General features: G+C 35.9%; 7 protein-coding genes across 9 annotated transcripts in view; 3 read left to right on the plus strand and 4 right to left on the minus strand.

Moving 5' to 3' along the window:
- LOC126760680 (mannosyl-oligosaccharide alpha-1,2-mannosidase IA) overlaps positions 1-12107 on the minus strand; it is a 325234-nt gene extending 313127 nt beyond the window's left edge. The window contains exon 1 of the mRNA XM_050476517.1: positions 11109-12107. Within this exon, the coding sequence (XP_050332474.1) occupies positions 11109-11717 (609 nt within the window). The 5' untranslated portion in view covers positions 11718-12107. The remainder of the gene's footprint in view (positions 1-11108) is intronic.
- Positions 12108-13256: 1149 nt separating this feature from the next.
- On the plus strand, positions 13257-15163 carry LOC126760685 (uncharacterized). The gene is made up of 2 exons (XM_050476521.1): positions 13257-13725; positions 13799-15163. The coding sequence occupies exons 1-2, from the start codon at positions 13375-13377 to the stop codon at positions 15062-15064; spliced, it is 1617 nt and encodes a 538-aa protein (XP_050332478.1). The 5' UTR covers positions 13257-13374; the 3' UTR covers positions 15065-15163.
- A 32-nt stretch (positions 15164-15195) lies between these two features.
- On the minus strand, positions 15196-17256 carry LOC126760686 (activating signal cointegrator 1). Its single transcript, XM_050476523.1, has 5 exons — positions 17091-17256; positions 16362-17028; positions 15833-16311; positions 15458-15774; positions 15196-15400 (listed from the first exon to the last, which is right to left on the minus strand). The coding sequence occupies exons 1-5, from the start codon at positions 17156-17158 to the stop codon at positions 15330-15332; spliced, it is 1602 nt and encodes a 533-aa protein (XP_050332480.1). The 5' UTR covers positions 17159-17256; the 3' UTR covers positions 15196-15329.
- Positions 17257-17645: 389 nt separating this feature from the next.
- Positions 17646-21562, plus strand: LOC126760681 (molybdenum cofactor sulfurase 3). The gene is made up of 4 exons (XM_050476518.1): positions 17646-18080; positions 18798-18942; positions 19006-19566; positions 19637-21562. The coding sequence occupies exons 1-4, from the start codon at positions 18008-18010 to the stop codon at positions 21261-21263; spliced, it is 2406 nt and encodes an 801-aa protein (XP_050332475.1). The 5' UTR covers positions 17646-18007; the 3' UTR covers positions 21264-21562.
- Positions 21563-21817: 255 nt separating this feature from the next.
- LOC126760699 (migration and invasion enhancer 1) lies at positions 21818-22651 on the minus strand. 3 transcript variants are annotated; one of them, XR_007667238.1, is made up of 4 exons: positions 22530-22651; positions 22084-22470; positions 21933-21974; positions 21818-21875 (listed from the first exon to the last, which is right to left on the minus strand). XR_007667238.1 is itself a non-coding variant. In XM_050476539.1 (2 exons), the coding sequence occupies exons 1-2, from the start codon at positions 22553-22555 to the stop codon at positions 22209-22211; spliced, it is 288 nt and encodes a 95-aa protein (XP_050332496.1). In that variant the 5' UTR covers positions 22556-22651; the 3' UTR covers positions 21976-22208. The 3 variants fall into 3 exon arrangements, 1 of the variants encoding a protein (XP_050332496.1); XR_007667237.1 differs by having other exon boundaries at positions 21819-21974; XM_050476539.1 differs by lacking the exons at positions 21818-21875; positions 21933-21974 and having other exon boundaries at positions 21976-22470.
- Positions 22652-22891: 240 nt separating this feature from the next.
- On the plus strand, positions 22892-23867 carry LOC126760694 (TM2 domain-containing protein almondex). Its single transcript, XM_050476531.1, has one exon. It carries the CDS (start codon positions 23004-23006, stop codon positions 23739-23741), a length of 738 nt encoding a protein of 245 aa, XP_050332488.1. The 5' UTR covers positions 22892-23003; the 3' UTR covers positions 23742-23867.
- Positions 23818-25709, minus strand: LOC126760684 (la-related protein 7). Its single transcript, XM_050476520.1, has 2 exons — positions 25360-25709; positions 23818-25288 (listed from the first exon to the last, which is right to left on the minus strand). The coding sequence occupies exons 1-2, from the start codon at positions 25604-25606 to the stop codon at positions 23883-23885; spliced, it is 1653 nt and encodes a 550-aa protein (XP_050332477.1). The 5' UTR covers positions 25607-25709; the 3' UTR covers positions 23818-23882.
- Positions 25710-25799: the final 90 nt, after the last annotated feature.

The raw sequence follows: 25799 nt of genomic DNA on the forward strand, positions 1-25799 counted from the left end.
TTGTCGGACCCGATTGAGCCTCCGTTTGAGTCTCTTGAGGACTTCCACATAAAACTTGGCGTTTACGGTTTGTCCAGGAGGAAAAAATTCATGGTTCATGCCTTTGATGTCAAAAAAAAACAATGAGCTTCGTTTTCACTTTGGATTTGCTTCCGGTCTTCAACAGCGACCTCTTCCCGGCCCTCCAAAAAGGCCTGATGCCACCGAAACACACCACTTCTTGCTAAAGCAACATCTGAGTAAGCCTGCTTGATCATCAAACGTCTCTGTCGCAGATTTACCGAGTTTCACACAGAATTTAATCACGTATCTCTGCCCTAACGAACGTTGCATTTTCAGCTTGCGCCACTCAGAGAAAAACGTCGTGCGAAAATGTTTGTCCTGACTCTCCAGGTGCTCGGAGACAATTGACCAGCCGCTCCTTCGTTAGCTAAGAATGCCCTCTACTGAATCCAGTCAGTGCGCGCATGCTCCTAAGCACAGTCGCGGCGGAAGAAAATCAGTCGTATTACTTTCCAGACAAGCCCTGTATTATTATATTTTATAAGGTCCAGTAAAAAAAATACGTTATATCAAGCCAAGCGGCTCAAAATGTGAATAGTGTTTATGATCCTGATATGGTATCAGGCACCACACACCACTTTGGTTTCGTCAATTTCGTTCTGATAATTTTGATGGCAAAGTCACACCACGCTCAGGAAGACCAATTGTCGAAAATATTGAGAAATCTAATGGAGGTCGTCGAGACCGACCTATTTCAATTTCCCAGGAGGTGTGTGAAACCATTTAAATAAGGCTGTATACAAAAAGAAGCTCGATTAACGCTAAAACCCCCAAGGAACAAATCGATCTCTGCTATCGGTGCGGATAGTTTCTGGTGATAAAAAGGCAGTCACTTAAGACAACGTCAAGCGAAAACGGTCGTGGTAGAATCATGAAGAGCCGGCGAGAACGGTCCACGATGCTACGATTGACGGTCAGAAAGGGTTTGATGGGATTGACAGGGACTCATCTACTCTGAGCTGCTTTAAAGTCCCTTTAATTGTGACCTGCAGTGTCAACAAGCCTCCAGCTTTTGCCAATTGAGTAATTGTGTGCCATCACGTCAGAAGCTGCTACTAAGTGATTAATACTTGATCCTGTGTATTGCATAAGATTTTAGTGGTTAATACGTTGCCTCAAAATTAGATTAGAGTTTCTCTGAGAGTGGCATGGTAAAATTACCTTCAAAAGTTCAAGTTATCAAATATATTTAACCTAAGTCGGATCATCTGATCAAATTTGACCCGGACTGACCCATATAAACTGCGTATGGAAAATTTCGAAATTCAAGTTGTCCATCCACCTCTCTTAATGACGCAAACGCATTATTACTGATGATAAGATAGGGGATTATGAATATGACATCGAAACTGTTCAATATTCCAACGAAAGGCGCTCCAAAAATTAGATTAATCGAAAACAACAAGTCAAAGCCGGGCAAAAATCAAGTCAAGGCTCAGGTTTCTTCGATTACTGTAGTGTGGTTTACCATAAATTCGTCGTAATCGACTGAATTTTGGGCCGAAAATTCATGAATTTTTCATCACGATAATGAGCGGACATATTCTAGCATGTTCGTGACTGACTTGATGGCCAAACACGAACCAAGAGTCATCGCTTAGCGGCCGTACTCGCTAGATTTGGCTCCTGTGACTTTTTTCGGTTTTCGAAAGTGAAAAATCCGCATCAGGGAACTGAAAGTCATCCGAAGCAAGAGTTATGGGTAAAAAGTGCATGAAAAATCGGAGTAAGCGTAGGCACGCATGTATTAGCTCAAAGGGCGATAATGAAGATTTGTGTTAAAATACGTCAAAAAATAAAGTGATTTTTTTTTTTGTCAGTCCGGGTACATTTTGACCAGATGTAGCTTTAGAGCTCTAAGCTCCGTCAGTATCAGGAAAGACTTCTCCAAGCCGTTCTTTTGCTGGCGTACGCCGATGATATTGATATCATTGACCGCAATAAGTTCGTCTACCTTGAAATCAGAATTAGCCCCAACAACAATATCAGTCTCGAAATTCAATGGACCATAACTCTTGCCAAAAAGTGCTACTATGGACTGAGTACGCAATTGAGAAGTAAAGTCCTCTCTGAATGAACAAAGATCAAACTCTATAAGTCGCTCATTATTGCCGTCCTGCTATATGTATAGTGCAGAAGCATGGACGATAACAACATCCGATGAGTCGACGTTACGAGTTTTCGAGAGAACGGTTTTGCGGAAGATTTATGATCCTTTGCGTAGTGGCAACGGCGAATATCACATTCGATGGAACGATGAATTGTATGAGATATACGACGACATTGACATAGTTCAGCGAATTAAAAGACAGCGGTTACGCTGGCTAGGTCATGTCGTCCGTATGGATGAAAACACGCCAGCCCTGAAAGTATTCGACGCAGTACTCGCCGAGGGAAGCAGAGGAAGAGGAAGACCTTCACTCCGTTGGTGGAGATGGACTTGGCTGCACTTGGTATCTCGAATTGGCGCCAAATTGCGAAAGCAAGAAACGACTGACGCGCTGTTGTTAACTCGGCTATAACCGCCAGTAGAGAAGAGAAGAAGAAGCTTTAGAGGTTTACCTCTACGAGTGATTGTACAGAAAAATAAGGTACATTTTGTAATACACATATGTATGTATGTATGTATGCAACAAGCATTTAAGAAGTTTTCCACGTACGCATAATTTATCGATTAACCCACTTTTGGAACTCGTGACCCTCGCAAAATACGCATTTTTGTTATACTTTTCGAAAAGCTATATGCATACATATGTAGGTATGTTTCATGCTGTAGAGAAGTAATTGATCGATATAATCAGAAGAGTTGCCCCTATTGCAGTTTAGTGGTTACGGTCAACGGATGTACCCCGATTTCAAAACGAGAAAAGTCAATTAATTTTATCTGGATGTAGTTTCCATTGTGCTTAACATGCTATATTTTATTAAAATTAATGAACGTGAGCCACGTAAACTTATTACTAGCTAGTCCAATCTATAAAATAAAATGTAGAGCGCATACAAATTAATTAAAATAAATAATATAATTTAAAAAGATAATAAATAATAACAATAAAAAGAAGCGGCAAAGCTGAAGGGCAAACTGCGTACCATTTCTGTTGTAGGGTGGAGATAAAGAGATAGCTTTGAAACACACTATTTTTCTTGTGGTGAGCTTCATACTGACTAACAGAGTATAGGTCTAATTAAAAAAAAAAGAAATACGAAAATGTTCTAAATGAAACAAAAAAAACACGTTTGAGCTGACAACGCGTCGAATGAGATAAGAAATTAATTCATTGTTAATTGTGATTCCGTGAAGTGTAGAATTACCAAACATTTGCCAACGTAATTGACGGCAACAGTGACGACAATCACAATATGAGAATCTATTACAACGATTGCTCTAAGTGAGATTGCGATAGAGAGAGTAAGTGATTTGTTGGCGGAGCAGCGATGTGTATGGAACAAGTTAAGGCGCCATTGTATTGGAATTTGAAATCAATAGCAAGCAAAGTGGGTGACAACACAGCTTCTCAGAATGGAAATTTATTCAGTAGTTGCTTTGTTCAGTGACTAAATTCGCATAAAAACACATATAAACGAACATTTCCGTGCAAAAACTGTGGGGCGTAAGCGATAGATGAGCGTATATTGTTGTGTTTCTAAGTATAGTATCATGTACATACATATGTAAGTATATATAACTTATAATTCTGATTAATTGGATGGGAAAGCAAGCGCCAATAAGCAAAAACACAGAATTAACGATTGTCATGTTGTAGTTCTACTGCTGAAGGGAGCTTTCGCTGGAGAAATTGCTTGAGCCTTAACAGATTTTTTTTACGATAATAAATATTCTTTGATGCTTTAAGTTTAAATAACCAATTTTATTGGGTCAATTGGTTTGCCAAAAAAGAAAAGTTCTTTTTCTTTATTTTAGTATGAAGAAAACATCAGCCGAAAGCAACCGTATTTCGGTGGAGGTTTATGCTGTTCAGCCGCTAGCTTAGCGAACGATCCAAAGTGGTTCCCACGAATTAAAGGTATTGGCTTTGGCTTCGAAGACGAAGAACGTTCTAGGTGACCAAAAAAATTGAGGAACTGGAAACATTACTCGATACTCAAGGTGTATTTAGTGGGATCAGAAGAGGCTGCTGTATTATGAGCTTCTAAAACTGGGTAGAATCGTTAATCAGAAACGCTACCGACAACAACGCATCAAACTAAAGCGGGTGATTGCCGAAAAAGTCCCGGAATTCGCGACTAGACACGAGGCAATATGTTTGGTAGCATATTGCAAGACGGGTTAAAAACTATTTGGAGAACTGCGACTGGGAAGTTTTGCCTTACACGCCTTATGGGGTGTTTGTCTTATTAAATTCTACAGCACCTCTAGAATATTGTTCTAAATTAGTTGATCCGAGTAATAATTTCGCAGATACAGCCTTGAGAACTTGTGCGCTCGAAACTAGCGAGGCTAAGTGCGCCGTCTTTAAATGCATTTTTCACAAAACTATGTATTTGAAGTCGGTTGACAAGATTTCTCAAGGACAACTCAACCGATCTTCATGAAGATACAATTTTTTTTCCGAGGGGTCACCGAAAATGGTATCGCAATGGCCGAGTTTAAAATATTTTTTTTCCAAAAATGTCAGAATTTCTTTATTGAAAAAAAGCTGTTTTTTAACCGAGGAAACCCATATAACCCCTTATAGCACAGAGCTTGCACCTTCCGACTACCATTTGTTCCGGTCGGTGCATCAACTGATGATCAACACAACAAATAAAGGAATTGGTGCTTGGGAATCGGTGATTAACAGTCAGAGATCTTACTGGCATCGCTAAAATATCGGAAGGATAAGTTAAAACAATGCTTTCGACTACCAGGATGTCATGAAACGTATTATTACACACAATGAGTCTTGGATTTATGCTTACGACCTTGAAATAGACGATCAATCTCCCAATATTGTGGGAAAGCAGAACAAGTAAAACCCATCAAAAATCAAGGTTATGTTGAGAGTTTTCTTCAATTATCGAGATGTGGTGCACTCCGAACTCCTTACGACCGGCCAAACTGTCAACACGGAATACTATTTGAGTCTTATGCGTCGTTTGCGTGAAGCTATTCGTAAAAAGAGGACGGAATTATGAACCGACAACTCTTCATTTTTACACCATGATAATGCACCGGCGCATTCTGCATTGATTCTTCGTGAGTTTTTTTGAATATTTTCAACCAATGTCGTGCCGCAAGCGCCGTATTCGCCAGACTTGGCTTTGTGTGACTTCTGGTTCTTCAGCAACTGACCGCTCCAGGGAAACCGTTTTGAGTCAATTGAAGACATTAAAAGTGAATCGCTATGCGCATTGAAGGCTATACCGGAAAGTGACTTTAACAACTATTTCGACGATGGGAAAACATGACAAATTGGCACATGTGTAGTGGGACTAAGAAAATTACTTTGAGAGGGACGACATAGATTTTGAAAAATAAATTAAGAATTTTAAAATTATGAAAAAAGTCTTACTATTTTTTGCTCATAGTAGTATGTGCCATATGTATTATATTATCTAGTTAAACTTGAATTTTCTCCACCAGACTCCGCAAGTATTATCAAACTCTCAAATCTTACAACTGATGAGTTTTATTACGCTCATTAATATTTTGTTTTTATTTGCGGGTATTGAATAAAAATTCTTTCTAATAGTTGCTATTAATGCGAAATTTTATTTAATGTTAAAAAATCCTCGCATCAAGTGGAAATATTTCAATTAACAATAATTGCCCAACTGGTTTCCGATTGCTTCCAAAGAAAATTGAATTTAGTTTTATTATATGAAAAGTGATTTTAAACAAACATGTAAAGTGTAGGCACATAGATCATATAACTAAGTGTAAATATGTACAAATGCATGCAGATAGATGCAACGCAACTTTATAACCTGTAAAAGTTCATTGCTCTAGGCAACAACACTGCGCCGGGAGAGGAAACAATAATGCAATTCAAGCGAAAAATTATCGCGTAAAATCAACAATGATCGGCAAATAGATAAATATTTACATAGGTATAGTTGATACAAACAATAAACACAGGCATGTAAATAAATGAGTGATTTCAGTTGTTTTGAGTTGGAAAAGACAAAATGCTACAACTTATATTGGAGGGGGTAATGATACTGAAATTAAAAACTGAGTTTAATCAGAAAAAAAAATATATTTTTTTAAAGCAACCGATAAGTTGAAGATTATGGTGCATATTTAGAAAAAGATTTTAAGAAATATAAAAAAAAAAGTTAAAAAAAATCTGGAGTATATAGAATTTCTACGATATTGAGGTAAATTTTTCGTATATCAATTTTTTTTTTTTTTTTTTTTGAGAGCAAGAAAGTACTAACTAAGAAATTGAGAAGAGAACTTTGTTATTAGCTTTAAAATTTAAAATTACTCATCCAAATAACTCACCGATCATAGCAATTATGGCTGAAGACAAGTCTTATCTCAGTGCCGCACAAACATTTGTCACTTCGCATCAACAAGCCAAGAAAATGTTAATGACAACACGTGTAGACTGCTTAGACACTTGTACATACATATGTACATATGTATATACTTTGTCATAATTGTTATATCGTAAAAACTGCATAATACGACTAGTAATATTACACTATACGACGGCAGCTAGACAAGTTTTCTCCAAGCAAATGTATGTATGTATGTATGTATATTGACTTTCATAAACAAATAGACGTGTATAAAAAAGGTTTAGGAGAGCGAAATTATTATATATGGTTATTATATATTTGTACATAAGTAATAAATCTTTTTATACAGGATGCTTTTAGAGGTATATATGGGATTTCCAAAGGAAATAACTGTCAAAGTATACACATAATTTTGACATTTATGGCTGATTCACATAAAACTCTTCGCGCTTTCCTTGACATTTCATTGACAACGAAACAAAGAAACTAACGGTATGTCAAAATGAACGCTTTGCTTTCCGAGCTTCTCTCTAATAAAAATGGCAAATGTTTTTGAAGCAAAGCGAAGCGAAAGTTGTGTGTGAATCAACCCTTATGTTCAGTATAATTTAGCTAATTGCCATAGAAAAACTTATAAGGAAAAAATTTTCAAAAATCGTGGAAATTTATATCGAAAAGACGCATTTCATTGACAACCAGTTACATAAATTCGGAATTTGGAAGTGAAAACTCTTGAAAAGACTTTATAAGCTACTGTCTGTACTTTTTGTTGAGCTCTGATAAATGAGAGCCTCCGCTGAATAAGTAAGACCAGACCGTTCCCACGACAGTCGGGTCTAAGTGACCGAAACGTACTCGGATTTTTATCCCATCAACGCGCATCATACCTGGAAATTACTTCAGGAATGTTTTCTGCCGCTACAACAACAACAACAAGCAGCTGGAAACAAGCATTCGGCTTATTGACGGATTAAGTCAGTTTTACCGGAAGGAATGGTGCAAAGATTCGATCGAAAGGCAGATTTATACAGGACCCAGCCAAAGAAAAAATGCTGTATAATTTGTGTGCAATACGACCAGCTCGCTAGCCTCCTAATAAATTTGTTTCTATTTTATTTAAAATATAATTTTCCAACCAAAAAAGGCACCCTTTTGGTATACGTATCTGGGTATTAAACGCAAAATGAATGTGAAAGTATTTAAGCATGCAAAAAAATTAATAAAAACGTGTTTCTGAACCAAGCGTAAAAGCAATAGCAAACAAAAATAAACATTTTAACGGGAAAGCACAAACAAGATAGTAAAACGACGCTTAAAAGCACGCAATTTATATTTGTCAGCATGTAATAGCTTGCAAATGTGCAATAGACAATCAAATTCTGCATTTCTGATAAAAAGTTTTGGTACTTCACTTTATTTTACGATGTTCTGTTGACAAATAACTAGATTAATTGTGGACAATCAATAACAGGGGTCTTTAGTTGGTTTAAAATTACAAAATGTCAAGTAAACACTATATAAACATACAGACATACATAGTACATATATTTGGATATTTATAATATGGCGACATTCTCAGCGCTTTCGAGTGCAATTATAAAAACTCTCGACGATGTTATTGAGATAAGAATTAAGCTAAAGCTTTATAGTAAAGCTTATAAGTTAGATAAAAAAGAATAGCAGGACAACTATGGATCGAATGGATATTAAAATATATAACACAAATAACATTTTTTTCTTCAAGTCAGGTGGTAAGGTTTAATCTGGTGAAAATATTGGGTAGTTTGATTAGAAAAACGAAAAGACTTTTTCGACTACCCAATATATATGTACATATGAATACGATTAAGAAATGAATTTGCAAGGTAAATGACTAAACAGCGACCTGATAGATATGATGTCCAAATTCTAAGAGAAATTCTAGTTCACCACGTTTTGTTTATAGGAAAAAATACACTGCTAAGGGAAGAGGAAGACATGTTTTTTCGATACCCACGACAGCCGGTTCTACGGTACGGGAGTTCCCCGGAATTTTATTCGGCCAAGGGATGTTATTTTAAAGATCCAACATGAAGTTGCGCATAAATTAAACTTTGTACTTTTTGTAATCCTGAAAATCTTAATAATAAAAATTTTCAAATTTGTAATCCAAAACAACGGATTAAAAATTAAAATTTATTTTTCATCTCAAATAACGGATTGAAAAATCAAAACAAAATCTAATCTCAAAAAATGGTTTGAAAAGTAAAAAAAATTCTAATCCTAAATACTAGATTAAAAAACTAAAAATTAATTTTTAACCGGATTGAAAAATGGCAGAAAAAATTCTAATCCCAAATACTGGATCAAAAAGTAAACAAATCTAATGCCAAATAAAGGCTTGAAAAAAAAATCTCAAAATTGTAATTAAAAATGTTAAATCTAATTTTCTAACCAAAATTTTTTTAACGAAAAAAATTTGCAACCCTGCTTAGATATTTATTTCGAACAAATATTTGGAGCTAAAATTATAAATAAATGTACCATTTAAACAAATTTCAACTAGGTTTGAAGCATATTCGTGCCAGCGGCAAATTCCACTCAACAGGGTATGGCAAATTTATGGTCTTAATTTGGAATCGTTTTCAATAAAAGTGTTGTGGTATAAAATACGAAATTGCTTGCAAAATAAAATGAAACAAAATGCACACATACATACATATATACATATGTACATATGTATGTACATACACATGTGTATATAAAAATTAAAACAGAAACGAAAATAAAGAAATTGAGGAAGTGGCTGCGCTTTAAAAATACACGCGTTGTGTAGTGAGAGTGTAACTAATGTCGAGATACAATTTCGAAATCTTAGCGAAATCTTTTTATTCCGCTTTACTTTGTTTATTTTTGTTTTCTGTATGTTATTTAGCCCGATTTCGTTGGAAAGAGCTTTAGAGAAACAGTGAAAACCAGAGATCGAACGGAAACAGGGTTATTTGCCGGCGAAAATAAAAATACAAAATAAAAAAAAAAAACATTTGTGAAAGCAATGAAGAGGTTAAGAGAAGAAACGCAAATAAATAAATATTTATATATGCATATGTATACATACATATATAGATATATTTAGGTGCATAATATTACTAATAATGAAATTAAAAGTAAATACATTAACGGACGTAATAAGAACTTATCAATTATAGATCAATTTACAATGAGTTGCTATTGTTACAACTCTAAAAAAACAATAAACAAACAACGAAATCGCCTAGAAGCACAAGTCAAAGTAATATATTATGTCCATCCACACAAAAGTTCGCTACACAAAAAAAAAAGTTGTTTGAAGGCCTGAGAGAACACTTCAACACAAAGAAATTGAAAGTTGAAAGCACGCAAAAAACTCGAAGCCACAGTAGCGAAGAACAAAAAAACGAATAAATTAACAGCGCTAATCAGATATGGTGTATTTCAGGTTCCACAACGTGAACGCTTGAGACAATCATTTTATAGCATGCCGCTACGAGCTGCGGAAGATTCAGCAAACATATGCTTCCTCTGCTACTCTCACTAAAAAAAGAATGAGATTTTTAATGTGTGCGTCATTAAATTTTACGCATAGGTCTATGCTATATACATTTACATAAATAACGCTGAGGCGAACAAAAACTAGCAAAAAAATATGCAAAAAAAATTATCGTCTTCTGAAGTAAAACTGCTAAACAACAATGCTGAATATGTGTTTGCTTGTTTGCTGACACAGCACATCAAGTGGGTCAGTAGTGTGTAAATAAGACGTTTGGTCTCCTACCGCTTGACGACTGATCACTTAGCAACAGAGCGAATACCCCACAGAAGTAGGTTTATATGGGTGAGAATAGTAGTAAGCGCGTCTGAATTACACCTGTGTTGAATAAATTCTTTTAAAAATAAGAAAAAACGTTAACTTCAGCTGTTCCGAAGTTATAAAACCCTTCACAGGTGTATTTATTATAACATAAAAGGGTATTAAAAGACAGATATTAAAAAAATTTGATATTGTGATATGACACCTGGCTTAGAGGAGCATTTTTATGGCCTTTTATTCACATGTTAAGCTTTGTTTTACGAATTCATAACCGTTATAAGGGACGCATTAAAACTTCTGACACAAGTACATATGTACATACATAAGTACATATGTATACAATATAAATGATACAATCAATTTAATCCAAATAGTCCGTGAAATTAAATAACGAGGCGTTTACACACGTTTATCTATTAATATAAAATCATTATAACTATTTATTACAATTGCGAGTGATTAAACACCAGTACAGACACAGGCGGTGCACTTGAAAATTATAACAGATTTGAGCGCATGGTGGTGCTAAAATCACACACTCGTCGAAGCAACACAACAACAAGGTCGGTGCTTATCGGTAACATGGCGTTAAGAATGACCAATCAAAGTACTTCAAAGTACTTAAGTACGGCAATTACTGATAATGACTATTCATGCATATATTGTATTAGATGCATATACATATGTACAATATGTATGTCAAAATGTTTACAAACTCATAAATTCAAATTTCTACACACTTACTTACCTCTTTAACTTTCTGGCGCTTCTCTTCCACTTTTGAATCCGGATCAGCGTTTGCGCTGGGGCTAATTGTCAAACTAGCAATTTTTCCCACTGGTAAATTGTTGTTATCCATGCGTGCTGCAGCGTCTTCATTGTTGCTATTTTGTCCTTTTCCGGCGGTAGCTACACTTTCTGGTGGTCCTTCACCATTCAAAGGTGGTGCGGCGCCTTGTTGTTGCTGTTGTCCATCATCGCCTACGCCCATTTCCTCGCCATCATAACCAGCATCTTGTTGGTGTTGTTGCTGCTGCTGTTGCAGTTCTGGCTTATCTAATATTTCACCTAATTCTTCTTTGATTTTAGCTTGCAATTTCTGACGGTCGCCCATAAAATGTGGATCTGCGTCTTTTGGTGCGTGTGCAGCGAGCGGTGGTGCCGGTATGAACATTTCAGGACCGGCTTTTTGGAATTGCTTATAAACACGCAGAACGCGTTCACCGCCAAAATTATCGGGAAGGAGGAATATACCACCGAAGCAGAGTAGGCATAGCGTAGCTAACACCAAACCAATAAGGAATTTTTCACGCAAATGAAAATTCGATTTACGACTAATCGGTCCAATGCGATACATTTTGTTTCAATTTTTTGGGTTTCCTCTCCCTTCGAAAGTTTATGGTTTTAATTTCTATAAAATTCGCAAAAGTTTTATTTTATTTAACTTCTACGAGAGCACACAACACTATATGGGGCGAATGGTCGAAAAATTAAGTACCGTTAAGAGGGAGGGGTCAGCGGTAACTTCAATTTTTCTTGCACAATTCACAGATTTTAACAAAATAAAAAGGCAGGAAGACGAAATATTCACTGGACGGTGGTTTTGCACAATAATAAAAGTTTCGTTATTAGTTACACATTAGTTGCAATTCTTTTAAATTCACAAATATTTTGTACACGCAAAAATAAACACTTTCACTTTGTATCTATGTGTGCTTTGTTCAAGTTACCTCCCACTAAAACACAATTTTTTTTCTTTCAATTTTACTGCTTTTCAAGTGACATTGTAGTGAGCATCAAATAGGCAGTTGATGTGCTTTTTCGTATTAAGAACTTCGTAAAAAACGCGTTAAAATGATTTATAATTTGTATGCCAGCAACATTTTTACACAATAGATAGCACAAAATAACTTTGAAAATGATGATGGCAAGAAGCGTTTCACAAATGCACAAGCAATCACCTACCGCACACGACTGTCAATATGACAGCTCCAAATGTCAGAGAACGCAAAACACCACTTTTTGGCGCAAAGGGGGCATTATAGGAGAGCGCGTTGGAACAACAATTCGCTGAGAGCTGAGAAATTTATATAAGTAAGACAAAATCGGCGAGTTAATGGTAATACATACATACATATGTAGTTTCTTTTTTATTACTTATTGTTTGGGGCTCCCATTGGAGATTTTTCGTGTATGCACTTTAGTTTTGTTTACAACGAAAGTTGTCGCTTTTAGTGAGACGTTTTGTATTTAAAGTTTTCTGCACGTAATAGTGTTTATAAAAAAACACAAAATTGAGTCTGATAGTAAATTGGTAAACTTTCACTTTGTATGATAATAAAAGTCTCTGAAATATTCAAATTCTTATTGGTAATTTTCCTCCTTTGCTGCATTGAACTTAAGAACTATATGAACTCATGCGTTTTCTTCAACATGTCTAAAAATCACAATTTTCCATTCATAAATAATATACATACAAGTTCACTATATAAACATTTCTTTCCCAGTCAATTCCAGTAGAATAATTGAAATTTACAGTTTTCCAATCAGAGTTAAGATGCTGTGAAAATGCAAGAGATTCCTTTATTTTACATTATTTGTTTTCTGTTTGCTTTAGTTTATCGTCTTCCGTTTAGTTATATTTTATTATTGTATATTTTTGGTATCAAATTTCGTGTTTGTTTTCATCGCGCAGTGTTGCTATTGAAAAAGGGACATTTAAAAAATCAGATGCAAAATTTCCCATTCTCACACTTTTAAAGTGTGTGATATTTAAAGATTTATAATAGGTTTGAAGTGATGTAAATATTATAAAATTACGACGTACGGAATTTAAAATTCGGCTATAATTAGAACATCAATACACAATTTGTATACAAAATATAACTGATGTATTCATTTAACTAAGAAAAATGTTAACAGATAACTCTGGCAACATTTGAACCCATTACTGATAATCAAAATAATTGTAGTTTATTATTTTCCAAAATCGATATGACAAACTTGTTTAATATATGTGCGGAATAAATGTGAAAAAGTTAAATTTTGCTATGGAGCCCACTATTAAATATGAAAATTGTGAGGAAATATTCATTGGACCGGCTGGTGTGATTACTCCAGGCAGTGGACAAAAACGTCATTTCGATAATATCAGTGCAGGAAATGAATATCCGAGCGGAGGTGGCAGTTATTGTCAGGAAAATCAGAACGCAAAATCACAAAGCTCTGCTTTTATAGCACCAACGCATCAGACTTTGTACGCACAATTTCAAAATAATGTAGCTGGTCAACAGGAGGTGAAACCTGCTAAGCGTTATCGGCGCGGAGAAAGCGCGGTATTGTTCTCGCCACCTTTTTTCGAAGTTGTATGTATTAACAAATCGCTTTATTTTATTGTTGTATTTCGATACAGTTGTGTTCATTTATTTACATTTGTAGCCAGACGACATTAACGCACAAGGCGATACATTTACAGCACGATGCGTCTCTTGCCAAGTTATACTACGTGGTCACAAAAATGTTTCGTCCAACTTTATTAAACACATGAAACGCTCACACCCAGAGGTACACAAAATGTATGAAAACTACAAATTGTTAAAACAACATAGTAGGAATATGAACTTATTGGTAAATAAGTCACCAGCGGCACCAAGTGAACAAAGTTATTTTGATGTTAGTACATGCTTAGATAATACACAATCAAATGCTACACAAATAGAAAGTGATGCGGTCGAAAATGAGCAGAATTCTGAAACCACCGAAAATTCTCAACCGAACTCTAATACAGATTTAAATGATACCAACGAAAATTCAGTTGATTCCCAACCCAACAAAAAAGATATTTCCACGTCTGAAGTGAATTTATCAAACAAAACCCTCCATGCAATAAGCAAAATGTTTGATGAAAAGCTAAAGTCATTCGCAACAAAGGCGGAATTGAGCGAGGTGTCTAAAAATTTCATTAACCAAGCGCGTTCGCGGCAAAGTACACCCTGTTCGACAAGCGTTCATGACGGGCATAATGATGAAGATGAAGTTGAAGAAGGAAAAGTAGATAAATATAAAACAATACAAAATGAGCTTGAAGTAATGCGTCAACGTCTGTCTCAGTCGGAACAGAGTAAACGAGTTTTGCAACGCGAACTTCACACGCTAGAAAAAATAGTGCGAAAACGTAAACTTATTATTAATAATATACCAATAGCACCAGAACAACAGCCGCAAACTGCTGTAGAGCAATTGCTTAAGGAACGTTTTGATCTGCCGAATGTGGCTTTGGAAAATGTTTGTGTTATTGGCAACAGAAATAGACAGCAAAACAATAGACAAACTCTTCTTGTGGAAGTGGTTCGTGAAAGTGATGTAAATGCAATATTTAGAAGGAGTGCTTGTTTAAAAAACACAGGTATATATATTTCCTCTCAGATGTCCCAAATATCACTGAAACGAAAAGAAAAGCTCTTGGTGTTGCGACGGGAGATGTTGCGCCGAAATCAATCATTGAAAATATTAGTGCGTAACACACAATTACTCGTATGTGGCACATATTTCTACTGGGATGACCAGCTGGGTTTATGTGTAGGTAATTTGGATATGGCGGAAAGCAATTCGGTTAGCGATGACGCAGCCGAGGAATTAAAGAAACTAACAAAACTAGACATGAAAGAATTCCTTAATGTTTTGAAAAACTATGATATTAGATAAGATAATTTTTAAATACTTTTACTCATTCCAAAATTTTTAACGCAAATCCATTACCGTTAATTTTATTTGAACTAATTTCTTAAAAAAGTGGAATATTTTAATATACACAAAATATAAAAAAAAGTTTAGCGTATTTACTGAATTTCTGTATATTTTATAATATTACACATTTATAAAAAAATTTTATTCTATTTCATAGAATTGAGTTTTTCATTTCAAGACGTTCAAACATCAGTGTATTTTAGAACGTAGTATGAAAATCACCTTAGTTTTTTGTATTTTTCAAACGAAGTAATGTTTTGCAAGCCGCATTATGGATCTTGGGGTCAATTTGATCTGCAAGGATTTGTTTATAAGTTAAAAGGATAACAAGATAAATAAAGAAAAACATACAAATTTTATGCTGTCCCTTAACAGGGAAAACTACTGGCAACTGCTGTGGATTTGAGCAAACAAATACATATGGACTTTCGGACTCTCCATCTGGATATATTTCGCGGTACTCTTCTTGTGCCAGACAGTCATCCACACGAACACAGCCTAATAAGCAACCTGTTGGATAGTGCTCCGGAAATGTAATGCTAGGATCATTATAATGAGTCTTGTAAAAGTTTTTAAGTTCTTCAATTTCTTCTGGATGTGGATCTTTTACGGTTGACGCTATCCATAAGCGCCCACGATGTTCACTATACCAAACACGCCCTTCGTGCCTATATTTAAATATTATAAACACATTTTCAAATGCTTTATAGCAAGCACCATACATACTTCTTTATACCGGCCACAAGCAGGGATGCCCATGGTTGATGCATGGAAAGACAATGACGCATATCCTGCATTTCTAATAACTCCTTATCTTGAACACGATTATATGTACATTCTCCTAAACCTTTGTTAATGGACCCATCAGCAGCGAATGCCTTTCCTTCAGCGGTAAGCTTATAAACTGGACGATGTTCATCATCCATGTTTGGATCTGTGCCACATGTGTCCGGTGTAATTTTTTGTGTATTCTTTCGGTTAGACCAGTTATTTTTGTCACCAGCGGCAGCTTTTGCTTGAGCAATTTCCTTTAACACACGGTTCTCAAAATCAGCTGTAATGGGTGGGTCATCTTCCACCTCTCGCCCAGCAAAATCGATCTTTATTTTGCGTTTAGCGCGACTCTCATGTTTCTTCTCATGCATTTCTTGTTTCAGCTGTTCGAACTTAGCACGCTCTGATTCGGATAGCCAAACAGAATTTTCCTATAAAAACAAATTGAAGTTGAAGTGGATTTAAAGACGCAAAAACCCACCTCAAAATAATCGAGCTCATCATCAATAACTGTCGTACGTTTCTCACTATTCCGATCATACTCCAACAACCGATCTCGTTGTTCCAATGCCTTTTTCAATGATTCTCCACCACCTTTCTCTTTCAATGATTTCAACAAATTCTGTCCTTTTTTAGAATCTCCTTTCATTATTTGCATTTCTTCGTTGGTACAAACAATATCGCCACAAAACAAGCATGGTCCACTACCTTCTTGCTCACAAACTATGCGTCCACAACCCAAACAGTTATTGATTAACTTGTGCTGAGAGGCTTGACAATCACAGAGTCGTCGTCCTTTTAACATTATCACTTCCCCACTAACACTGCCGTCGCTAGTGTATAAATTGACATATTTGGACTTTTTCTTAGCACCTTGTGATTGTTGCTGTTGTTGTTGTTTGCCAAATTTGCCGTCCAGCGCTAAAGTATTTTGATTTTGTTTATTTTGTACAGTGTTTTGAACAGATTTTGCTTGTTTCTGTTGTTGGTTATTATTAGGTTGTGGCGAACGTTTATTGTGCAGCGGTTTGCTAAAGAGCCGTTGCTTACAATCCGTCATAAATGACCGATGATCTTCACATTCTGAATTAAGTAGAGTTTCAAAGTACTCATCGAACTCTGTTGATGATTTCATTGACAAAATGTATCTAAAAAAAAGTTGCAGGACATCGTTAACAAATAAAGGAATGAAATGTTATAATATGTTTACTTGATCATATCATCTGGGACTTCGAAATCCAAACAGTTTTTCAAACGTTCACGTATCCACTTATCCATTTTTACTTGATTAATTATTTCAGTTTTGCTTAAACTTTTTTAAATTTCACAATATTGAATATGTGGAGCAGACGACCACGAATGATAAAGAAATTGATTGAGTTGATAACTTCTTTCGATTGTACGGTTTTATCGATATTTCTTTAACCTTATGTTACTTAAGGTGCAGTTAGACACTACAGCTCATCGTAAAATTCGACGAATTTAATTAACTACACGTTTTTAAACAAATGTGAAAATTTTGTATTTAGCATATCTAAATTTAAAAAGTAATTTTCGGCATTAATATTAATTTCAGGTATTTATTAATTTTATATTACTTATATGTGTACCATTAATACACATTATTATACTTATGTCTTAACCAATCTGCAAACTATGGTAGAGGGTATACCATGCATAGACCCATCTCAGCTGTGGATTTGTTTACATTTTAACAGCTGATGGTTTCACTAGAGGGATCAGGGAAGGAAGGTAAAAAGTTAACTTGTCAGTACTCTATTGAAAATTCATAATCTCTGAGCGCATTCTGTTATTGTATATCACAATACCCTCATTCTCAACAAGATGCAATTAAATAAATGAAGCTAGTATGACACGGGAACGAAGCACTTGCTCTGTGTTAAATGATTAAATTTGGTTTAGTTATGTTTTAATATTTGTTGAAACCGGTTGATTTGGTCTGAATGGTGAACAGTACGCTACGAATGAAACATCAATAGAGTGACAGCATTTGCTACTTAATTGTCAATAGGTTGTGTTTCGCTCAAAACAGAAATAAATAGAAATAAAAAATTAATCGCACCGAAGTAATAATTAATTATAACAAGGGGCCAGTATATATACAAAATGCTAAAATTTCAAAATGTATTTACACAGGCTGAAGCAGATGCAATCGAAAGTGAATTTCAGCGCATAAAAAGCAAGTAACCATACATACCTACGTACATATGAATGCATCTCCGTTATTTTTGAAGGAAAATAAATTATTTATGCATTTTTCGTTGTTCTATTGTTTAATTGTAGTTTTTTAATTAATATGTGGTGTAAAATAAATTATTTGTTTATATTGTAAATTTAAAAATATTTGTTATTGCGAAATAGCTTATCAATTACCTATCAACTATCAAGTGGCAAAATGATAAGAAGTTGCGCAGAATTCGCGGAGATACTTGTACATAGGGTCTATGCACATATTATTTACTTCTTCCAAAGTTTCTTATCTTTCGAAATGAATCAATTAATTTAAAAAATGTACCATATACTATACATTACGCTTGCGAATGCTTGAAATGTAAAGTATTTGAAAACAAAGATAATAAAATCACATGTATTACTTATAATAATGACACGTTGTTGCATTTATTGTTGTAAAGCAATTGCATGAAAATTCGTTGGAAAATCGCTTGTTTAATTACATGAACACATAAGAGAACTCGTAAATTTGCTATGGTAGATTATAGTAATTTGCTATGCTATTCTATATTTTTTGCTACAGATTATAATACTCGTTATTTTCTATTTTAAATCAGCTTCAAATCATCACTTATTAAAATAATTTGTTTTTTGTTGCAAAATTGCCATCTATCATCAAAATATAATAAATCTCTTAATACTAATTAATCTCCTTTCCATACAGATAACGTATATCTAGATCATGCTGGAACTACTCTTTATCCTAATAGCTTAATCGATGCGTCGGGACAGGTGCTTAAAGAGAATTTATTTTGCAACCCACATACTTGTAAAGTAACAGGTGATCTCATAGATCAAGCACGCTATCGGTTTGTACATTTTTTTTTGTCATCTTATATCAATCAAAAGCACTAATAAGTGGTTTCTTTTAGTATACTACAGCACTTCAACACAGACGCAACCGAATATGCGGTGATATTTACCGCTAATGCCACCGCGGCGTTAAAACTGGTTGGTGAATGCTTTAATTTCGGTGAAGATGCCGACAATGCGGGTGCTTTTTACTACTGCCAGGAAAATCACACATCGGTTTTGGGAATGCGTGAGATAGTGCGCACCAAACGGCTGTATGTCCTAACGAAAGACGAAATAGTGGAAAATCTAAAGCATACTAATGGTATTGATAAAAATGGTTTCGATGCTGAAATCAGCTCTAATGGTAGAAGCAAGTTGAAAACTAATTCGCTAGTTGCCTATTCGGCGCAATGTAACTTTAGTGGCTATAAAATGCCACTGGATACTATAGAAGTCATTCAGAAATATGGTTTAGTAGAGCATGGCACACATGTTGGCGACAAGGCAAATGTAAAAGAAGCAGCAGAGAGTAATTTTTACATTTGTCTGGACACAGCATCCTACGTAGCCAGTAATTTTCTCGATCTGCGAAAATATAAGCCTGACTTTTGTTGTATTTCATTTTATAAAATGTTTGGGTAAGATAAATGTTGCTAATAATGCTTAAAAACCGATAACAAAAAATATGATTATTTCCAAACTAAACAGTTTCCCTACGGGCGTCGGTGCGTTATTGGTGAGCAGACGCGGTCAAACTGTGCTGCAAAAGCGTTACTATGGTGGCGGCACTGTGAATATAGCAATGACGCGGCAAAATTTTCACGAAAAACGCCCAAACTTTACAACACGCTTCGAAGATGGTACGTTACCTTTCCTGACCATCACTGCGTTACTTGAGGGCTTTCGCGTACTGGAGCGGCTGGTGCCTGCAACAGCAAAGCAACTGCCGGTGGAACGTATTAGCGCACACGTATATGCGCTAGCCAAATACGGTCATGACTCCCTCGCCGCGTTACGTCACACCAACGGTGCACCGCTAATAGAGTTTTACAATCATAACGGTTATGAGGATATAAGGCTGCAAGGCGGCGTCGTCACATTCAATGTATTACACGATGATGGCACATATGTCGGTTTCGCCGAAGTTAGCTGCATCGCTGCGGTACATAATGTACAAATACGCACCGGGTGTTTCTGTAATCCAGGGGCATGTCAATGGTTTTTGCACTTATCGAATGCCGATATACGCAAGCAATACGAAGCGGGTCATGTTTGTAGTGATTTCACTGATCTAGTTGATGGCTTGCCGACCGGTGCTGTGCGCATGTCTTTCGGTTATATGACGCGTGTAAGTGATGTGGACAAAGCAGTGGCGATGATACGCGATTGCTATCTAACTACGGCAGCGGAACGTCTACGTCTTATGGAAAGCGTAAAACTGCCGGAAGTGCTACGTCATGTGCCGCAACGCTTGAAGCCGCAGTTGAAACGCATTTGTATCTATCCGATTAAATCGTGTGGTGCTTTCGACATTACAAGCGCATGGCCGCTTACAAATAGTGGCTTTAAATATGATCGCGCCTGGATGATTGTCGATGTCAACGGGATGGCTATTACACAAAAGCATTTTACAAGGTTATGTCTAATAAGACCTTTAGTGAAGTTAAAGGAGGAGATTTTAGAGTTACGATTTCCCGGCATGTCAGCAGTGCAGTTGCCGTTAAAAATGAAGGCTGTAGCTGAAAGTAAACGCGTCGAGTCAACGTTCTGTCAAAGTAAAGTGTGTAATGATTTAGTAGAAGGCCTAGATTGTGGTGAGGAAGTGGGTAAATGGTTATCTGACTGCTTAGAAACGAATGGTTTGCGTTTAGTGCGTCAAAATGCCGAACGCCGTACACAAGATGGTGTTTCGAAAGATATTAGCCTGGCAAATCAAGCGCAATTTTTGCTGGTAAATCGCGCTTCGGTACGTTGGTTAGCAAATAAGGTGGAAACGGAGAAAGAACCGCTTGATTATACGGTTGATCGTTTTCGTGGTAATTTAATATTGGAAACTGCCAGCCCCTTCGAAGAAAATTCCTTTGAGGAAATCAGCGTTGGTGGTGTTGATTTCAAAGTGGAAGGTTTTTGTACGCGTTGCCAAATGATTTGTATTGATCAACATAATGGACAGAAGACCAATGAGCCTCTACGCACAATTGCGCGTGAATTTAGTGGAAAAATACGTTTTGGTATTTATTTATCGCTTAAGCAAGCACAAGCGGAAAATACGCTGGTTTCTTGCAGCGCAGAAGTAAAGGTTAAAAAGCAGGAGGAGCATGGAGCGGAGCAATAAATTGTAAATATTGCAGTATATAACAGTGATTACAATTTCAACTTAAGTACATATTCAAATATACATAAATATGTAAATTTAATGAAAAATACCAAAAATATGTAATCGAAAAATGCAACAGTTTCAAATTTACATAAATATGCCAGTAATCGCAAGAATTTGCCAGTATATAATGCTATAAATAATATTTATACTTATATATACATACACAAAGTTTTAAGAAGTATTATTCTTTAATTGAAATATTCACAAAATGTGCATCACAAAAATTGTAAAAATAAAACATTTACTAAAATACATTTTTCGACTAAATTATATGAAAAGTATGTCTGTATATACGGAAGCGGTTTTTTTTACATTAGCGTGCAGATGTTTTCTGCTTTTACATAATTGGGGGGCAAACCTGCGTGCACATTTTTTACTCTCTGCAGTATATCATCCTGCGATGGGAAAGCCTGTGTCTGCAATTTTGAATGTACCAACATGCCGTTTATGACCACTTCAAAAGAACCACGTCGACCTGCTCGGCATACTAGATCCGTATCAGGCTGTTCGTTCATTATATATTTCTGCAGGGATCTGCACTGCCGCGCATGCGCTGCACATAAGCCACTAAACGCAAATTGTACGGTGAACCACAAATTTAAAAGAATGTAATCTAGCGCTCACCAATGTTCCACATCAACTTGTATCGATTTGCCCTTCGCAGTGCTAATTTTGTTAAGATTTTCCATACAAATTGATTTATTTATAAAATATGACAAATTTTTATGTGATTAATGGCATTTAAAGAATGTTAATTATATTTTTTATTTCATACCTTCTATTTGTTTCATATGCCAAGGTATGCTAGCTTTTCTCATTTATAATTTTAAACGTAAGGGATTGGAAAATTACAGCGTACTCAGGAGTTTTCAAGTCACTGTGTCGATTGCATTTTTGCTATCACATTAACATGCAATTGTCAATTGGTTGCTCTTTAACTTTTTCTATTGGTTGACCCTTTTCGGCACGTCGTACATTTTCCAAAACACTTTCGTGATCAGGAAATGCAAACGACTGCAATTTGGAATGTACCAAAGTGTCATCTATTTTTACTTCAAATGACCCCTGACGTCCTTTAGAACATACGACTTCCGCATCTGGTTTTTGTTGGAGTAGGAAATTTTGTAGCATTTTGCATTGCCACTCGAAATTGCATTTCGGACTATAAGCAATATGATGGTAAAATTACAATTATTATTTTATATGTGATTTTCTATTTACCAGTACTCAACATCAACTTTGACCATTCTATTGTATATTTTTGTTAAATTTTACCAAAGTAGAAAATTCGATCCTTTGTTTACATAAAATAAAAATGTCAGCTGTTTTTAGCATTGAACTTGCCGGTGTTGACAGCTGACTGGTAATGTTGCAAAGAATTGCATGAAATTAAAAAACAAATTAGGAAAAATTTTTGCATCGAAATACCATCTAAATGGCATGGAAACAAAGAATTTTTATAAGCTCTGTTTTGCAATTTGGACTTGTATTTTGTTAACAAATCTTGCTTAACAAAATTATAAATTTCGTTAAAAAAAATATTGTTGCAAATGATATTCACGAAGTCCTCTGTACAATTATAGTTGAAATGACAGTTCTCTGTCCGCTGCTTCGTTCACCAGCTGTTTATCGTTTGTTTATCAACTAGTGCAAAATATTTTCTTTTAAAAAAATTATTGTTCTATTGAAAAGAAAATGCTTCACAGACGTTGCATAGTTATTAATATGCGATCTGCCTTGGCGCTGATTATGATTTTCATATTTAGTGGCATAAGACAGAGCCAAACCGCGGGTGGCAATCTCATGGAAACCGAAACCAAGCTGGAAGGTCAATCGAAAAATGTTACCAACAACAATGACGCTATACCACTCACAATCAAAAGTATAAATGACACGAATGTATCATGTCCAGGCGGTCCTGAAAGCGAGTGTTCAACACTACCTTTTCCTTGTATACGCTGTAATTATAATTACTCTTGCCATTATGGTCGAGACATTAACGTCACTTGTACGGCATTGGATCATGTGCAATGTCAAGGCAATCGGACCTTCGTACAACAAATGAATTGTCGTTATTGCTACCAAACAGACTTATGGCAACAGTCATGTGCATTGCGTGGAAATTGTAATTCAGTGAATGGTTACTTTTATCGCACCAATTGCACAGTTCATTCGGATGTGTTTTGTCTTGGCAATCGTTCGTTTACCCGTAATATTAAGTGTAATTGGACTCAGGGTTATCGTTGGAGTACCGCACTTATAATTAGCATTACGTTAGGAGGCTTTGGTGCCGACCGCTTTTATCTTGGTCACTGGCAAGAAGGTATCGGAAAACTATTCAGTTTTGGTGGTTTAGGTGTTTGGACTATTATAGACGTTATTCTCATATCGCTACATTATTTAGGGCCGGCTGATGGTTCATTATATATATAGTAAAAGTTGTAAGGTTTAAAAAAGACCATTGTAATTTCAAACAGACTGTAATATTTAGTAATGTAAGCATATATGGTTATTTACTTAGATATTTTATTCAAATAAAATTTTTATTTTACTAAAACACATTGACTGTGTTAATTATTCATCCTCTTCTCCAAAACGTATATGTTTTGTTATTAATTTCTTAACTTTCTCTCTACCTCTCTTCTGTGGTACTTTTACTTGTTTATTCAATTTCATTTCTCGATCCGCCTCAATCTTTTTCCAATATTCCAACTCAGCTTCGCCGTTTAGCACTTTGCAGTTATACTCCGCACAAGTCACTTGGCGCACGAAATCAGTTGCCGCATCCGCTGTGTCCAAACGTAGATGTGCATGCATGGCGCCCTCCTTAACGTCAACGTACTTTACAGTTTCATATTGACGCATATCAGCCTTAAATTCCTTTATGTTGACACAAGGATTTAAGAAACCTACTTCCACTATTAATCCTTCGGAATAGCTAAAGAGCGGTGCTCGTTCTAAAGCTGGATTGTGCTTCAACTCTTTGGGTTGTGGTTTGGCATCCTCCTCACCTGCGCCATAAAAGTTCATATTCATTTTGCGCAACTTTCGTTCGTTGGGCTTTGGTTTCTTAGCTGGCGTGGGTGCTGAGGCATCCGACGTTTCGGCGGAAACGCCCTCACTAGCACGTTGTTGCTGTTTTTCCTTCCATGCTTTGCGTTTCAATTCAGCTATCTTTTCGCGTTGCAAGTTGAGGTATTTATTACGTAAACGTTTCCAATCACATTTCGGCAAAACTTTGAGCTCATAGAAAGATGCATCTGTATTCAAATCTGTATCTTTACGACGTTTTTCTAAAGTTTTTGCCTTTTTCTTCTTCTTGCGGCGTTTCTTCTTCTTGGCATCTCCATCGTCATCTGCTTGATCTTCGGTATCATTTGAAGTCTCCCCAGTTTCGTTTGCGGTGGAGTTTTCATCGTTTTCTGTTTTTACTTTCTTCGATTCAGGGCCTTCTTCTTCCGACGTTTCATCGGCAACCCTTTTCAATTTCTTAATCTTTTTATGTTCGGTGTCGGATACATTATTCGCTTCTATATCTTCTTCATTTTGCTCTCTGATGAATGATTTCACACTTTGCAATTCGGCAGGATCAGTTTCTTGCATCCTTAATACACCGTTGAATTCGCTGAAAGCCTTAATCGCTTTGTCCACACTACTCGCCTGCTCGAATTCGACGAAACCAAATTCCTTGATTTTCCGTGATTTAGCATATTTTGGTAGTGAGACATAAACGACTGCACCAAATCGTTCAAACGCTTGACGCACCCAATCGTGATCAGCTGCAGCTGGTAATGCTTCAACATAAAGTGTCTTGTCGTCGACATTACGTTCTACCGGTAAAGCTGTCTTGCGTCTAACTCTTGAATTAGTTTCATCCAACTCAAGTAGTTCTGAGTTTGTTAAGGACTTTTTGATTTCCTCCACTGAAGAGGTAAGCGCTTTCATTTTGTTGAAACTTAGAAAAATATCCAAAGGTACATCTGTGTGATCAAACCAAAAGGTAAGAAGTTAAATAGGCATATAATAATATTTACATATAGCGAACACTAACATGGATCTTTGTCCATAAGCTGTTTAAGATATCGATCCTTGGAAAGATTTGCATCGCCAAAGTAAAACTCCATTTGTGCGCGTATTGCATTGAAATGATGTCTTTTACGCTTCCTGTGACTTTTTTGTCCACCGGCATGATCACCTGCGGCTTCAGCTACTGGCGGTTTTGACTGTTTCTTATGTGTTTTTTTCTTTGTTTTATGTCTGTCCGACTCATTCTGTTTCTCGATAGCGACAATCTCCATTATTATTCATTTAATAAATAAAATTTCGCTTCAAAATATTACAATAAATATTGAATGAAAATGTACAACCAGCAAACGATTTCAATTGTTTTTTAAGCTTCGACAAAGTTGCCAACTCACATTTATTTAAAATAATTGATGACACAGAAGGAAGAAGGTTATAAAAATTTATAGAAAAACATTGGACGACCAA

Source organism: Bactrocera neohumeralis, chromosome 5 (assembly GCF_024586455.1).
Source record: "Bactrocera neohumeralis isolate Rockhampton chromosome 5, APGP_CSIRO_Bneo_wtdbg2-racon-allhic-juicebox.fasta_v2, whole genome shotgun sequence".
Lineage (NCBI taxonomy): Eukaryota > Metazoa > Arthropoda > Insecta > Diptera > Tephritidae > Bactrocera > Bactrocera neohumeralis.

Coding starts and splice junctions, on each gene's coding strand:
- LOC126760685 (XM_050476521.1), top strand. CDS start 13,375: ATGTGCGGAATAAATGTGAAAAAGTTAAATTTTGCTATGGAGCCCACT. Junction 13,726..13,798: donor CGCCACCTTTTTTCGAAGTT/GTATGTATTAAC, acceptor TTACATTTGTAG/CCAGACGACATTAACGCACA.
- LOC126760686 (XM_050476523.1), bottom strand. CDS start 17,158: ATGGATAAGTGGATACGTGAACGTTTGAAAAACTGTTTGGATTTCGAA. Junction 15,775..15,832: donor CTTGTGGCCGGTATAAAGAA/GTATGTATGGTG, acceptor ATTTAAATATAG/GCACGAAGGGCGTGTTTGGT. Junction 15,401..15,457: donor TAAGGGACAGCATAAAATTT/GTATGTTTTTCT, acceptor AAATCCTTGCAG/ATCAAATTGACCCCAAGATC.
- LOC126760681 (XM_050476518.1), top strand. CDS start 18,008: ATGCTAAAATTTCAAAATGTATTTACACAGGCTGAAGCAGATGCAATC. Junction 18,943..19,005: donor ATAGATCAAGCACGCTATCG/GTTTGTACATTT, acceptor GGTTTCTTTTAG/TATACTACAGCACTTCAACA. Junction 19,567..19,636: donor TCATTTTATAAAATGTTTGG/GTAAGATAAATG, acceptor CAAACTAAACAG/TTTCCCTACGGGCGTCGGTG.
- LOC126760699 (XM_050476539.1), bottom strand. CDS start 22,555: ATGGTCAAAGTTGATGTTGAGTACTG. Junction 22,471..22,529: donor AAAGTTGATGTTGAGTACTG/GTAAATAGAAAA, acceptor TATTGCTTATAG/TCCGAAATGCAATTTCGAGT.
- LOC126760694 (XM_050476531.1), top strand. CDS start 23,004: ATGCTTCACAGACGTTGCATAGTTATTAATATGCGATCTGCCTTGGCG.
- LOC126760684 (XM_050476520.1), bottom strand. CDS start 25,606: ATGGAGATTGTCGCTATCGAGAAACAGAATGAGTCGGACAGACATAAA. Junction 25,289..25,359: donor GCTTATGGACAAAGATCCAT/GTTAGTGTTCGC, acceptor TTGATCACACAG/ATGTACCTTTGGATATTTTT.